This window comes from Notothenia rossii (genome assembly GCF_949606895.1).
Source record: "Notothenia rossii genome assembly, chromosome: 10".
Taxonomy (NCBI): domain Eukaryota; kingdom Metazoa; phylum Chordata; class Actinopteri; order Perciformes; family Nototheniidae; genus Notothenia; species Notothenia rossii.
The window spans coordinates 40,012,341-40,027,272 of NC_136908.1; the positions used below are offsets into that span (position 1 = coordinate 40,012,341).

Below are 14,932 nucleotides of genomic sequence, written 5' to 3' on the forward strand. Positions count from 1 at the left end.
AATTTTGCTCTGCATCTCACTGGCAACATGTTGTATGATTTGTGTTGCACTGTAACGTGAATGAAGTATTGAGCCCATCTTAACACCATTCAGTTCCTGCAGCTCAATGAGGCTCTCATGGTCAGAAAAGGGTCTGTTCTTTTTGGCCAAATGGTAGGCTGTTCGGAACACAGTATCAGTTTCCTTCTTGTAGGACTCAGTCATAACCTCCACTGCATTCTCAATGGCCGATTCTTTTTGTTGTTCTGCCACCTTCACAGCCTGAGAGTGTGCCTTGGACAAAGCATGTTTCCTGATCTTATTTCTCAAGACTGACAGACTTGTTTCTCTACTTCCCTGGGAAGACACTTGAATTTCAAAGTTCATCCATTCTCTTGAGAGTGATACACCTTGCTCCTTGTTGATCCCAATGGAGTTCACACTGCTACAAACCAGACATCCTGTGAAGCATAAACATACAATGTAACTACTGTATCCACAGCTGTATGTGTGCATGGTCTATTTTTCCCATATACATAAAAGGACAAACACACACACACGCACACAATATTAATGTGTGTCCACTGTTTCAGAAGCTACCTAAACTAACAAGATACCTAAACTTACCAAGTTTTTTGTTTTTGGATCCCAACCAGGGGTTCTTGGATTTAAAATCCTCTTTTTGATTGACAGTCCACAGGTCAGGCCAGTCATTATTGATGTCTAAGGGAAGAACAACAAAAGTGATTGAATTATAGGCTATAAAAGGGGAACAATGACCATAACCTATTCAAAAGTGTAAAGTTGTCACCTTCATAATCTGCATTATTATTAAATTTTTTCATTTTAGCCCCCAAATAGTCAAATAGTCAATTACACAGGGCCTAGCTGTAGCTTTATCCATGGCTGTGTCAATACAAAGTGTGAAAACTCTTCTAAGAAAAGGCGTTATGACGTGACTCAATGTTGCACACAAATTAGACCTAAACACAGACAAACCTTGTGCCCTTTTCAACCAGGACCTTGGTAAACAACAGCACGTTTCCTTTTGTGAGGAAGACGCACTTTTAAACTTTTACCGTCATATACGTCTTTTACTTCCTACCGCATCCTGCCTTCAAAATAAAAGTACCCGTTTTCATAATGTACCCAAATTCGTGGATTCCACGTAGCGTCGCTATGCCCGAATCTGGCTGTGCGTCGCACAAGGTCAAAATGCCCTTGCTATTTTTAAGCTGTTGGCTGAAACAACAGTCGCCAAAGTAACACAGATGTAAGACTTTATTCAATCCTAGATAGGCGGGATAAATGGCTGTCTTTAATTAGAAGAGACCACTGGCAGCCAACATCTACCCTCAGATTGTGCAGTCTCCTATAAATTAGCACTAGCTACATTTGACCTCAAATTATGTAGCTGCTAGTGCTAGCTAGCTAATTTTTTATCTCCATTTGACAGGAAAACGCTGACAATCCAAAACACTAATCTTCAGTTGCCACAGCTAATGTTACAATTAAGCAGATAGCTGTGTCACGTCACCAAACACACGATGATCTTAGCATTATGTTAGCTAACATTAGCTAAGCGCTAACGTTCTTCAGATTGCGTGGTACCTAGCTATGCTCTTGAAAAGCCTTCAGGCTATCTCTGGTGTATGGGGATGGATTTTGTGTACAAGATAAATGTAAATGTCGGGAAAATAAAGTTGGGGCAGACACTTAGCATAAGGGACACAATAAAGTTCAGAGTAATAAATATGGATTGCAGCAAATAATGGATGTATTTTCCAAATGTCTTTCTGTCTCACTGAGGTGTGCTGTGCTCATTGCCATGAAGCTATAATAGCTAACTAGCGCCACTAGAATCAGAAATACTCAATTTAAAAGTTGAAACCAACTATTAACGAAAATAATGCTATTACTACTTTTATGTTAGTATATATGACTACCTAGCTACGATTTGTTACAAAAATCTTAAAATATAGAAGTGAGACCCACCGTTATTGTCGTCTTCATCTCCTTCCCTGTCAGCATCCTCTTCAACGGATGAGGGGGACGGAGGGAGCGCAGGTGTTGGGCTGATGTCAGGGCTGATGATAACAGGGCTATCAGCTAACAGCTCCGGTGTTCTAGCCTCACTATCTGTAGCTGAGCTGCTGGCCGATGTAGTTCCACAAGGACGTTTATTGTAAAAGGACATTTTAGTCTGAATGGCTCGCTTCATTTTAACAGTTCATACAATTTTTGTAATGGCAAATATTGAAAGTAAATTAACATTTGTCTATATGCAGTTTTTTTCCCTTATTAAGACCCGCCCTACTCTGCCTCTGATTGGTTTTTCATCAGTTCTCGCGCTGAAAACCTGACCAATCTAACCAGCGAAGGCATAGAGTTAGCCAATATGAGGCAGAGTAGGTTTGTGTCATGAGTCTTCACAGTAGGCCTACTATGAAATGACATTGAGCCACTACTAAATAATGCGCACCAGCGGTGATTGAGAAGTGGGTATACGCCATGCTGTCTGAAAAATAAGTGGGTATACGCCGTATACCTGCGTATACCCTGGACTACACCACTGCCCCATGCTCCTTCACCAGCTCCGGCACGTTGAAAATGGCCTGATGTTGAGGCTGCAGCTCTGGCTCAGGTGACAAAAGCCATGCCATGCCACGCTGCGCCCCTCAGTGCAGACCTGAACCAGTCTACTTCCTCAGTGGCGATGTCTCTGGCCAGTGGGTTGTATGTCTCCTCTTGCTGTTGGTAGAGTTGAGACACCGGCTGGACTACTTTTGAAGTGCCAGGCTTCCTCCAATGGCACTCAACTTTTGTGGAGCTGATCTGCCACATGGTAAATATTGCCAATGCTGCAGCGTGGCTGCATTTGTACATCCCCCGTGCACAACCACAGACAGCGCTCTGCATCGCGCCATCCTCTCCCATGTAGATCTGTACAAATAAAGTAAGTACCATGTTTGTTAACATGCTATAATAGATTGAATGAGCAATACAAGGATTGTCCAGATCTGGGGGTATGGGAGGGTTTATTTTTCCATAGTTTTGTCCTCTTGTCTGATTGTTGTTGTTTGTTTTTTCTGAATTTTTTGTAATTTGTGTTGTATTGGTTGTGATTGTACATTGTATTTTTTTAAATGTGTATTACATTTTTGAAAAACATTTGATCAACAAAAAAGGATTTGGTCAGGATCTAGACTCAGTGTGTAGTTTATGAATTAATCAATGCTCTCTACATTAGGAAAACACATACCAGTGTACCAGAGGGAGTCACACACAGCTGTGCCTAGATAACCAAACAAATTGACAAGATAACCAAAATTCTTGAATCTACACACAGCAAATAAACTCAAATGACACAACGAGATGTAAAAAGGAGATCACACATATAGTCGATATAAAACTGGCCGCTTCAATCTGAAGAGCAACTAAAACAAAACACGGGATGGTACCTTGTTCTTGTGAACACTAATGTTATCCACAGCATACACACCCGTATACAGTACACCCGTTCTACACTGAAAAAAAGAACACATTGGATTTACTCAATTCAATTGTGGACATTTGTTGCACACAAATAATTTGCTTTGGCAGCAACCTATAGAATTGTTTTAAATCAACACAAACGATTTATGTCCAATCAACGCAATTACTTTGTGTTGATTCAAAGTTATTGAAATGTGTTTCAATAAAGTAAATTAAACACTTTCATCATTTTACTCCAACCCATGTTGATCACTTTATTCAAACACAATTCAATCCCTTTTATTCCAACACTATTTGATCACATAACTCTAGCAATATTTGTTATTTTAATATTCCCATGTCTATTACATGTTTTCAGAATTGTAATTTTTTTTGTTATACATTATATTTATAAATATAATTTTATGTAAATATGAAACAGATTTTAAAAGTAAACATAACCCACTTTTTTTGCATTGAAAACGATTAGAAAGTTTTGTTTCAAGACCTTTATTCAAGAACCTGGAGATTAAATAATCACTCAAGTCTTTCCAAAACTAATCTCCAATTTGAGAAGTACAAATATTAAAAAGGACCTTACATATCGTTTAGCAATTTCGTTACAACAACAACAACGTAAACAAAAAAACAATATATATATATATATATATATATATATATATATAAATAAAGCATCCCCTGCTTTTTATAAGGCATCAATAACTGCGATGGTGGGAGAACCAGCCACACCACTCAGTCCAGGAATGTATACTCTGCATCTCAACTACAAGAACAGTGTAGGAACAGCGAGCCGTGAACATGGACAGTGAACATGGACAGTGAGCTCTCTTCACTCGTGCATTTTCCTCTTCAAGTTTTGGGCCTTTCTTGAAAGGTCAGATGCATCCACCTCCATTATAAGCTTCTGAATAACTTCTAAGGTGTTGCGGAGCTTCAACGGGTAATTCATGTTTAGGGCATACATGAGTCCAAACAGCATTACAGCTGCAAGAGCCACATTCTCCAGATCCTGAAGCACCACCACACCCTCGAGGATAACTCCGACATCAGAATAGTCACTGCTGGGAGTCTCTCTGGCAACATAGATCCCCACTGTTGTTTCTTCTACCTCACGTAGTGTGTTGGCCTCAGTCATGTCCTGGTGGAAGATAAATTATTTCTTTAAGGATAAGATTTTTTTTACTCGGACCTCATTAAGACACAATTTGCTTATTTGACTCTACTGTGGCACTACACTAATTAGCACAATGCTTGCGAAGAAGAATACCTGGTTTGTTTTCACCTGTGGGTTTCACCAGCCTGGCTATCAGATTGTAGGTTGTACATTAAATTGAGTGAATGGTAATTATTATTGGTAATATATATATCAGCGACTTTAAAAAGAGGAGAAGGTTGGAGAGAATCCACCAAATGCTGGAGACTAATGAGCAAAGCATTAGGTACTACTCCTGATTCATAATTCATCCTATGTGATGTAATATAAGCCCTACAGGTGGAAGATACTGCAGCCTGAGGAGGATAGAGCTGTCCTTAAGACTATTGCATTAGTATTTGAATGTGTTTCTGGAATCAGAAGAACACAAATCATGATAGACCATGTTAATTCTAACAAAACCAATTATAATATCAATTTCAGGAAGACAGCTAAGTAACATGTCTGGTAATATGGTCTGGTATATCTGGTCAAATGAGGTTCTTTTAACTGAGGCTATTTTTCTTCTTAAAAACATGTTCAAACTAACTTCTTTTTTGTATGTGGCCTACTACTTTAGCACACACTCACCATGTACTCCTTCACCAGATCCTCAGGATCCTCATTGAGGTAGATGCAGAGTCCTTTAATGAGGCACTCCCTGTCAGCATCGATGTCTTCCTTAAGGATTAAAACAAAGAATATAGGGACATTTTAATCAAATTGAACCTATGGAGTGGTCACATTTTGGGATAATTTACCATTGTAATTGATTTTAGACTGACCTAATGCCAAAAAGGAAATATTATATATATACACACACACACACACACACATATCTACACATATACACACAGTTCAAAAGTTCTTACCGTCATCATGGCAGCCATGTCTTTTAACTTCTTGCCCTGCTGCCCCGATTTTTTCGAGAACACCCTCAGCAGACTTGCGGAGTGTAGGTCAAGCTGTGACAGGAACCTTGACTGTAGAGCCATAGTTGTAATCCGCTTGAACTCTGCGTTAACCTGAAAAAAAAATGAAACCATTTTTTAACAACACGGCCCACTGACATACACACATTTGTTTCATTAAACTTACAGCTGCCAATCACATAACTGTATGCACTATGCATGTTTGCTCAGCATTTGATTTCGGCTATGGAATATTGGGTGTGAATGCTGAAAGCATTTTGCTCTACCGAGATGTAATCCAGCTTGACGCGATCTGATATATTTTAGACAAACTTATTTTTTTAGGCGGCTTTGATGTAGTGCTAACTTATACAATCATATTCGCCACAGTAGATACGAGATTTGGACCTGAAAATCGCCAATAATATGTTTGTGAATGTGTGACGAATCTGATGACAGAGGCAGACCACAACTGTTGTGTTCGGTAAACACAACATGTGGAAACCAGTTAGTCTGAAAACCAGTAGGGACATGACACCAGCAGTATGTGCTGTGTGTTTCTGTTCTCAAGGAGGTTTAATAAGAACTTGTGCTAAACAAAACTTGCAGTCATTTTAATTTATGACGTTATCACGGTATTTTTCCTTTTAACTCTAAGCCCAAATTCCTCGCTAAATAAATGTTCCTCCTCCTCAATCCTATTTTTTTCGGCCCCCGGGATGACGGACATCCTTAAACTCAAGCCCTACTCATCTGCTTCAATCATGTTCCCACTTTTTCAAATATTCCTACTACTTCACCTTCTTCTTACACATTTAAGCCAGCAATGCAGTGAAGCATCAGCTTTTCAACATCCAGCATTCATTTGCACCTACTTCTGAACAACATCGTAATGGGGCCAAGCTTTACTCTAACAGTTGCATATACCATCTACAGCACAAAAAGTTACACCATTATCTTTGTACTCACCTCCATTACACCAAAGAGAGCTGGCCATCTCTCTTGTACATCACTGGTCATGGGAACATCACTAATGACTTCTTGTCTTCTCAATGCAAATGTTTTCTCCATTTTAGCCTTAACTGTCTCTCTGTTATTACGCTTCTTGTAATCTGAAAGGAGTTCAACCCTCATCTTCTCCAAGGACTGGGCGCATTCTCCAAGTGGAAAGTCAGGGCAGTAGGCCACTTCACCCCTCTTTGGTTTCTTAACTTTAAAAGCAGGAGAACGTTTCCCTTCTGGTTTATGTTTCAAAGTATTTACACATACTTCAGGACATCCCACTTTCCGGAGATGTGTGCGGTAGTTGGACAACTTGTATTTGAGACTAGTCTTCCATCCCCCATAGCCAGAGGCTGAGCCTTTTTCTTGTAAACATGGATGCTTCATGACGAGCGCCTCTGCAACTTGGTCAAACTCCCTGTCCGTGGCGTAGACTTTGTGCTTAACTACCTCCTGAATCAACCCCTCTAGTATATCAGACTTGAGCTTTGAATCAGGGATCAACAGTGTCCCTTCTTCTCTGAGAACTCTGTGGGCCTTTTCAAGCTTAATCTCTGCATCATACGAAAAACGGGGAACATGGAACACACCTGGCCATGAAGACCGTGAAGAAGTGGACTCTGGAGATGTGAGAATCCCGGTGCTGTCGCCTAGAGAAGATGTGGTGTCATCAGGATGACTGGTTGGTGGAAAGGAGCAACTGTCCACACATTGATCTGCATCAGCATTGAGAGGTCTGCATGATGTGTATATGACCTTGACTGTAGCTTTGTCTTGTATTTCTCCCATGGAAGTTAAGTTCATAAATTCATCGCCAAAAAGCGTGTCCATGAACTGCAGCCGAAAGGGTTCCTTTACATTACACTGAGTCTTTATCTCATTCTCCAGTTCATTCACAGTTGAAGGCAGGCCAGCAGAAATCACCACCCTCTGACAGCTGTCAGCCCCTAGGATTACTCTGAGAACAGCTGATGTCATCATGGTCTTTCTTCACCGTCTGTTAGGAAAGAGAGTATATAAACAATAAAAGGTTTAGAATTAGTTTTATTTCAAGTACATGGGGCTTGGTAGAAGAGTGAATGCTTGTCATTTTTTAAAAGGGTTCATTGTGAAGAACAATAACAATGTTATTGGACCAATGTATAGGGTTGGGTACTGTTCACATTTGAACCCATAGATATAAACAATAGATGGCTCACCCATGCTGCTGGCCAATGGAGACCGACGTTGCAACATGGCCGCCATCTTGCTGCAGTCAGCTCGCTCATTCATAACATTATGGTTTACTATTTAAATAACCATAGTTTGCTCAATTTTCAAACGGGTTGGTTTGTTATAAACATCAAAGATGTAGTTATGGTACTGCATACTTATAATTATGATTTTTTTTTCAACATGTCTTGTTGTCTCCTGTATCATAGCCATGCTAATAACGTTTATAATAAACCAAACCGTTTGTAAATCAGTCAAGATTTCAGCGAGTTAAGAGTATTTTTGTGCAGATCACTCACCTTACAACAGTAGCTGGTGACTGCAGCAAGATGGCGGCCGGTGAGCTACGCTGGAAAATCTCCCATGAGCCATCTATTGTTTATATATATATATATATGTGTTTGAACCGATACCAGTACCCAACGGTACCTATTCTCTGTACTTTAGTCTGTACCTGCCCAAGCAGTGTTTAATTTGTTGCTTTACCTCAGACACAGATTGATCTCTTCAAGGTCACCATCCGCACACATCCAACCAGATAGGCGGCCAAGGGATACTCATCGACCAGTTCACAGACTTCCACAAGAGCAAGTTCTCGTGACGGAGATGGAGTCACCTCAAAGGCTCTGTAGTGCTCACTATACCATCCACACAGCAGTTTCAAGACAAAAAACACTCTCTGATGCAAAATGCATATTTGATGGATTTCCCCAAATTCGGGCAAGCCACCTTCCGACCCATGGACAACTACCATACCTGTCCTGTAGTTTATTCCCTTGCTCCAAACATTTTTTGCAAGGTGTATTTCAGATATGTCAGGATCTTTCTGTTTAAAAGCTTGAACTAGCTCCTCCTTCAAAACATCTAAGGGGACAGAAGATACATCTGAGACATCCAGCATTTGTTTATCAATACTTGGAGACGACAAGTGGTAGCCAATCATAAACTGATGTTTCACAGCCAGAGATAGGGGCACGTTTTTAAAGCAACTGGTGTGTTTGATTATGTTTTTAAAGAAACTGTGCTTTGCCTCAAACCTCATAGTCCAAAGTCCCACAAGAGGCCCAAAAAACCTTATTAGTTGTGGGTAATGTTCTATGTAGTGGTGTTTGGGACGCAGTCTATTGTTAGGAAAAACCTCTTGATACCTTTGTCTATGGTCTGAAATTTTGCTCTCAAGGTATGCAATAGACTCGTCGTTGTGAACTGGGGAAACCACAAGCTCAGCAATCTGTTTTAGGTCCAACAAGACCTGCCATGCTGGATCATGCTCAGGAATCTTAGGCCCAATTATAAATGGGAGCAATCTTAACAAGCACCAGTTTTCATGGGCATTACCACCTATGGTTTTCCTGTGTGAGAGATTTTGTGGCAAAATATGAGGCTTATTTGTTTTGTCTGTCCACTTGTATGGGAAATGTAGAATGGAATTGTTAATATCTTCCAAGGTTATGTACTTCTTTGAGATTAGAAATGTTAGACAATGTGCTATTTCAACAGGCACAATGCCTTCAAAGAGATCGTGGGCAATGTCAGGAGGGTAGCCACTGATGACATTAAAATGAGAAAGCGCTTTAGTCAAAGGACAAGCTCTTTTAACTCCAAAACAGCTGCTGCCACTATCTAGGGCTGTTCTGACATGAGTGTCATGTATTTCTTTTGTTCTGAGGCTGAAAGTTCCTGCTCTAACCTCATTTGATGCAATGTCTGAAGCTGTTGCAGTACAAAAACGACAAAAATAGGTGCCTGAAAAATTCTCAACAAAACCCGCTAATCCATGAGCTCCTAAATTGTCTGCAGCAATAGTTTGAACTGTACCTTTGAGCGATGTTCCCAGTTGTGCGACAAAAATTCCATCAACTTCCAAAGACCTGAGATCACGTAGAAGTGGCTCTAAAACCTTGTCATAGCCATAGGTCTTAACATTGTCTGTTTTGCACAAAATAGCTAAGTAAATGGAGGACAAAGAGGAATGAGACCCTGGGGGTAGGTTACTCAGCACCCAGTACACAGCACAAAGTTTGTGGGTTTTACGGGAGGTGCCAAGAGGGTTACAGACCTCAAAGTCATCAACATACAAACCAATAGATACCCTTAACTCTTGACCTGACAATAAACTGTTTTGCTTACAATGCAGACCATCCCTGAAACACTTGTACACAATTTCTTTTGCTGTCTCTGTTTCCCTTTGCGTTTTGTGACTACAAACTAACTTGTCCACAATATCTTTCCTATTCAACAGCACCTGTAGAGATTCAAGAATGGGGACATACTGGAAGGTTTTCTTCTCTTTAGCATCCAAAATACATTCAACTGGTTCAACAATATTAAAGTTTGCCTTGTAATACTGCTTACGTTGATATGTAGAACTCAAAGGACCACCCTTCTCTATGGCTTTATTTATAGGATTCCCAGTGCACAGAGAAGTGGTTATTTCCTCTATGATAGCTCTGTCAACCTGGAGTTTGTGCTTCTGAAAAATATCAACTAGAACGCCATCAGTGTGGGAACTCGAGAGAGAGCTAGTTAAGTTGTGAAGCTCTAGCAAAAAATCATTGATTGCTGTGCTTGGTACATGGGTTAAATGTTCCAACTTTAACAAAGCTGCTGCAAAAGTTTGTTCAATTACATTTGGAAGGTCATTCGGGGCATAAACACTGCAATCTGGTTGTGCATCAGAGTATGCCTCACCTATTTCATCATCTGAAGTATTTTGCGCAGATTCCAGAGAAACAAAGGTGGTTGATGTCACAATTTCTGGTTTAAAATCTGTAATTGAATAATAAGTATGTTTTCTGCTCCAGTGGGATTTAAATGTTCCGTAGATATTTGTTTGAAAGTTGCAATCTAAAAACATGCAAGTTACAACCTCATTTTTGTTAAGGTGTGCATTAATGTGAGCCCAGTAATACCTTTCCGAGACAAGATCCTTACAAGGACATAACTGGCACCTAAATATACAGCTCTTGGATTGATGACTGGTTTTAGTCACATGAAATCTATTCAAATGAATTAAAAGCGCATTCCACGTTTTAAAAGTGCAGGGGCAGCTTACATATACACAAGGAAAACGATTATTATTCCCATAATATCTATGTTTCACTCGATAATGTTTTAATATTTGGGACCTACTTGGTAAAACTGAGGGGCAGGCCTTACAACGCCACATTCACAGCAACATTCTGGCAAACTTGCAGCACCATTCACTGCAAAAGACAAATGGAAACAAAGAAGGATTAATGTCTAATGAGAAAATTCTGACAAAAATGTAAGACAAGCTGTCAAAATGAAATAACAAACATCAATCAATAATAAAATGGGGAAGGTCTAAGTAACAGTAGTGACACAACTGTTTATAAAAAGCATTTCAAAAAGTATGACACATCACACAATGGCCAATCACACCGAGTGGGACAGGGTTAAACCAAAATACAATTGTATTCTCACCACATCAATTTGAGCCCACAGTAAAAGCGCCGACTCCAGACACGCACAGAGTTCGCGTTTCAATCTGCTGCAACAAAGAGCAACACAAAAAACACTTATACAATGCAAAACAGTATTTCTATAGACAAAAATTGTAAATACTCTACACATACGGGAAGTAGGGGTTCTGGAGGTGCTGCAGCACCCCCTGTTGGTGAATGGTGTACATTTTTTAATGGTTACTATTATGTTCATGTTACTGTTGAAATCTCTCCCCACTTTTGGCCTCACCCCCTAAGTAAAATGACTTCCCACGGCTATGACTCTACAGGTCAACAGATTATGTTATTTTGAGGGATGATGCCAATCTTTTTTATAGCAGATCAACAAATAGCCAATATACATGTCTGCATCTGAAAATGTAAATGACACCATTGCTCCCTTCAATGTACATGTATATATACGGCTGGGTACCTACCGAAATAATCTGGTACCAAGTAGTATCGACTTCTCAAGTCAAAAGATACCTATCCTTATCATAATAATCACTGCTACATGGGGCACTGGGAAAGTCAGATGATGTCAGTCTGCATAATAATTAACCATGTGCTGCATAATAATTAGCCATGTGCTTCTGGTAACTAGAGCATATAGCCTGTCTGTATCACCTAGAATGACGCACAAACATATATGCCCTAAAGCTGATGCACCGGACTGCTAACCATGCTAAGCCGTTAGCCCTTAAGTAGCCGTTAGCCCCGTTAGTACCTGTTAACTGTGTTCGTTATTCTCCCGACCAGGGGAGAAGCTTTAAAATAGGAGACTAAATGGAGTCTCTGTGAAAGTTCAATTGGGTACTTTAATTTAAAAAGGCGCGGGTTGGTCACAAGCATGATATTGTTCAGTCAGACAAACAGCTGTGATCTGGCTCTCCTCAATAGGGAAGAGAAGAGAATAGATCTCTCCTCCGGTGCTGTTTATATATCCTCTGCTGGCTCCTCCCCGCCAGCCGGCTCACCTCGTCTCCAATGTCCGTTATTGCATTTAAACAGAGGATAGGTTCTTTTCACATTCAATATATGCTTAACACGCCGTTTCTCCTCATATTCTCTTTCATCACTTTTCATTTAACACATTTTAAACGCTGTAATCAATACTCTAAACAATACTTCTCGGCTCGTTTGGTTTCCGGTCATTCCGGATGTTGTCACATGCTACTCTCGTCTGTAAACAATAATGTATTCAAATAAACTGTACCTTCATTTAATATTCAGCATAGTAGTACCTCGACATCTATAGTTGTAGTGTTAAATCAGTAGGCTTCGGTTTGCACCACTCCATATCATTTCGCTACTAAATTCACCTCTTTAGGAAATCGTATATTAGCCACATGCTAAATGCTAACCGGAGATGAAGGATTTTCAGAATAAAAGCTTAACTGCTTGTGCACAAGAATTTCTGGTTTTTCAGTATAAAAGAGCATTAAAACTGACGGCATGTTTAAACTACATTTCCCCATTAAAACATTGATTTTAATTTCTAACATACCCCAATCAGGTTTTAAGGGTAGCCTACTGGTATCATAATTCTGATAAACGATACCCACACTTCTAATCCTGTTATTTACAGATAAAATACATACTCACCACAGAACTTGAGCCACAGCAGAGGCACTACGGTCGTCTGACGGCAATCTACAGCAGCAATCTGCAGCAGCAACAACAGCATTGACATTAAAAAAGTATTGCCGTTTTTCCCTTGCTAAAATTTAGCATAACTTTGGAGCGTGGCTTGGTTAAAAAGTGAGCGCCCCAGCCTCTTAATTAAAAGACAGTAATGTAAACTCGTACTGCTCGTTGACCAAAGCTTTCGTTTGAAAGCTAACGTTAATCCTAATGCGACGTTAGCTAACAATGGCTAAATTAACAGATAGCATTAAGTAACTACGAACCAACACCTTGCGGCGGGCCCCACCCGCCATTTTCACAGAGGAAACGTAGCACATGGTAATTCAACAGCACGAGAGCAAATAACTTCATGACAGTTCATTAACTTATGTTGGTGACTTTCAATGCATTATATTACATATAGTTACGCATTAACTAATATTCCAATGTATTCCAACCATCCATACTTACCGATCCAAGCTGGGTAATGGCGGGACAGAGCTGCCTTCCTTGCTGCTGTCTTCTTCCACAAAGAAATGCATTGCGCGATTTCGCGGGGTATATTGCGGTGGAATTGATACATTTATTTGATTGACTCATTTTATCCCAACATGACCTAAACAAGTTCATGTACTCTCTCCACATAAAATGTAGATTCTACTCAATACTATTACATTTTGCTTCGGAACATGAGGCAATTGTATAACATTCACACAATAGGCTTGGATAAATCCAACAGATGGCCAGTCCCCCTTTTTTCAGTGTAGGTTCTGATTGGCTCTCTATGTTGGCATTCTAGCTTCTGACTGGCTGTCCAGGTTGTCAATCACAGCCGTGGTTCATATTATGCTAGTCGACTCGTAACATCGCTAAACTTTTTTTCTTGACGGTTTTCTCAGTCAACTAATGCTATTGATAACAGTAACATAAATTAACACAGCCCTGCACACTGCACTCATTATATGCCGGGTCTGTGGTTCATCATCTTCTTTTTCATTCTCCTCCTTATTGACTGACATTAACGTTAAACATTGCACTCATGTTACTCACCGAAACCTTGTAAAGCCGGTCCCGCATGCTGGCTCTTACAGAACCGACTAACTCCCCTTTCGTGTATGTACAGCTCTCAACGTGCCCAGACTTGTAGTAATTTTCACCTCGTTTTATACTTTTATTCTCATTCTGAAAGAATGAGGTGAAATGTGCCAATGTGACGGCCATCTTTATGTTGGTGACGCGTATTGTGCGGGACCAGAGACATGTAGTTCACTGAGCGGCTTAACACAAAAAAATGTGTTACTTCACAGTTTTACGACACATTTTAATTTTTTTGACTTGCAAAATGTTCTTTTAAATTGACAAACATCATATGTGTCATTCGTGGCACAATTCAAACGGGATCAAAAGATACGTTTTCTCTCTCTATTGAATTCAATGTATAATTTTCCGCTTCTGGGGTCCCATGGAGGCTCCCGGAAGGGGAGGGACTTTGCCTCTCTATACGTGCCAGTTGAGCTGGTTCTTCCACCAGCTCAACTCTGTCCCTCATCATGAACGCAGGAGGCTGGCTGTATACCTGAACTCGGGCCCTCATCATTCTCTTCATCATCTTGCACTTGTTCTAAGCTGCTGATGATAGTGCTTGTAGCAGCGCTGCTGCCAAAAAGGTCTGTCAATTTGCGACATTTATGCTTCACCTGCAAAAAAATTCTCTTGACTTCTCGGCCCCACCTTTTTCTTTTCGTTTTCTTTTCTTTTTATCCATGTTTTTTCATTCTTCCTGTCTGCCGCGGCTTCTAATCCCTTCTCTTCGGCCCAATCCCAAATCACCCCCTCGACCGTACCCCTCCGTGACGGAGTGAACTCCGTCTGTATAGCCACACTCGCAGCTGAATTAAGTTCCCTCCATTAAGGGTAAAGGGTATAAATACAGCGGCAAGCTTTGGGACGGCCTCCCCTCTCGCCGGCAGAAACAGGAAATGCCGTAACTGTATGTAACAACGGTTTCAAATCAGCATCTCTTTGACAAAAAATGTAAATTAATAACT

The 14,932-nt window shown here is 40.3% G+C and overlaps 1 protein-coding gene across 3 annotated transcripts; it reads right to left on the reverse strand.

The window, feature by feature from the left end:
- Positions 1-3,947: 3,947 nt before the first annotated feature.
- Positions 3,948-13,611, reverse strand: LOC307021075 (uncharacterized protein). 3 transcript variants are annotated; one of them, XM_079652847.1, is made up of 8 exons: positions 13,356-13,611; positions 12,864-12,924; positions 11,239-11,305; positions 10,924-10,997; positions 6,547-7,576; positions 5,539-5,691; positions 5,258-5,347; positions 3,948-4,612 (listed from the first exon to the last, which is right to left on the reverse strand). In XM_079652847.1, exons 5-8 carry the CDS (start codon positions 7,558-7,560, stop codon positions 4,304-4,306), a joined length of 1,566 nt encoding a protein of 521 aa, XP_079508973.1. In that variant the 5' UTR covers positions 7,561-7,576; positions 10,924-10,997; positions 11,239-11,305; positions 12,864-12,924; positions 13,356-13,611; the 3' UTR covers positions 3,948-4,303. The 3 variants fall into 3 exon arrangements, with proteins under 3 accessions (XP_079508973.1, XP_079508972.1, XP_079508974.1); XM_079652846.1 differs by having other exon boundaries at positions 8,278-10,997; positions 13,356-13,610; XM_079652848.1 differs by lacking the exons at positions 10,924-10,997; positions 11,239-11,305; positions 12,864-12,924; positions 13,356-13,611 and having other exon boundaries at positions 6,547-8,246.
- Positions 13,612-14,932: the final 1,321 nt, after the last annotated feature.

Coding starts and splice junctions, on each gene's coding strand:
- LOC307021075 (XM_079652847.1), bottom strand. CDS start 7,560: ATGATGACATCAGCTGTTCTCAGAGTAATCCTAGGGGCTGACAGCTGT. Junction 5,692..6,546: donor CTCTCTTTGGTGTAATGGAG/GTGAGTACAAAG, acceptor TTTTTTTTTCAG/GTTAACGCAGAGTTCAAGCG. Junction 5,348..5,538: donor ACATGGCTGCCATGATGACG/GTAAGAACTTTT, acceptor TTAATCCTTAAG/GAAGACATCGATGCTGACAG.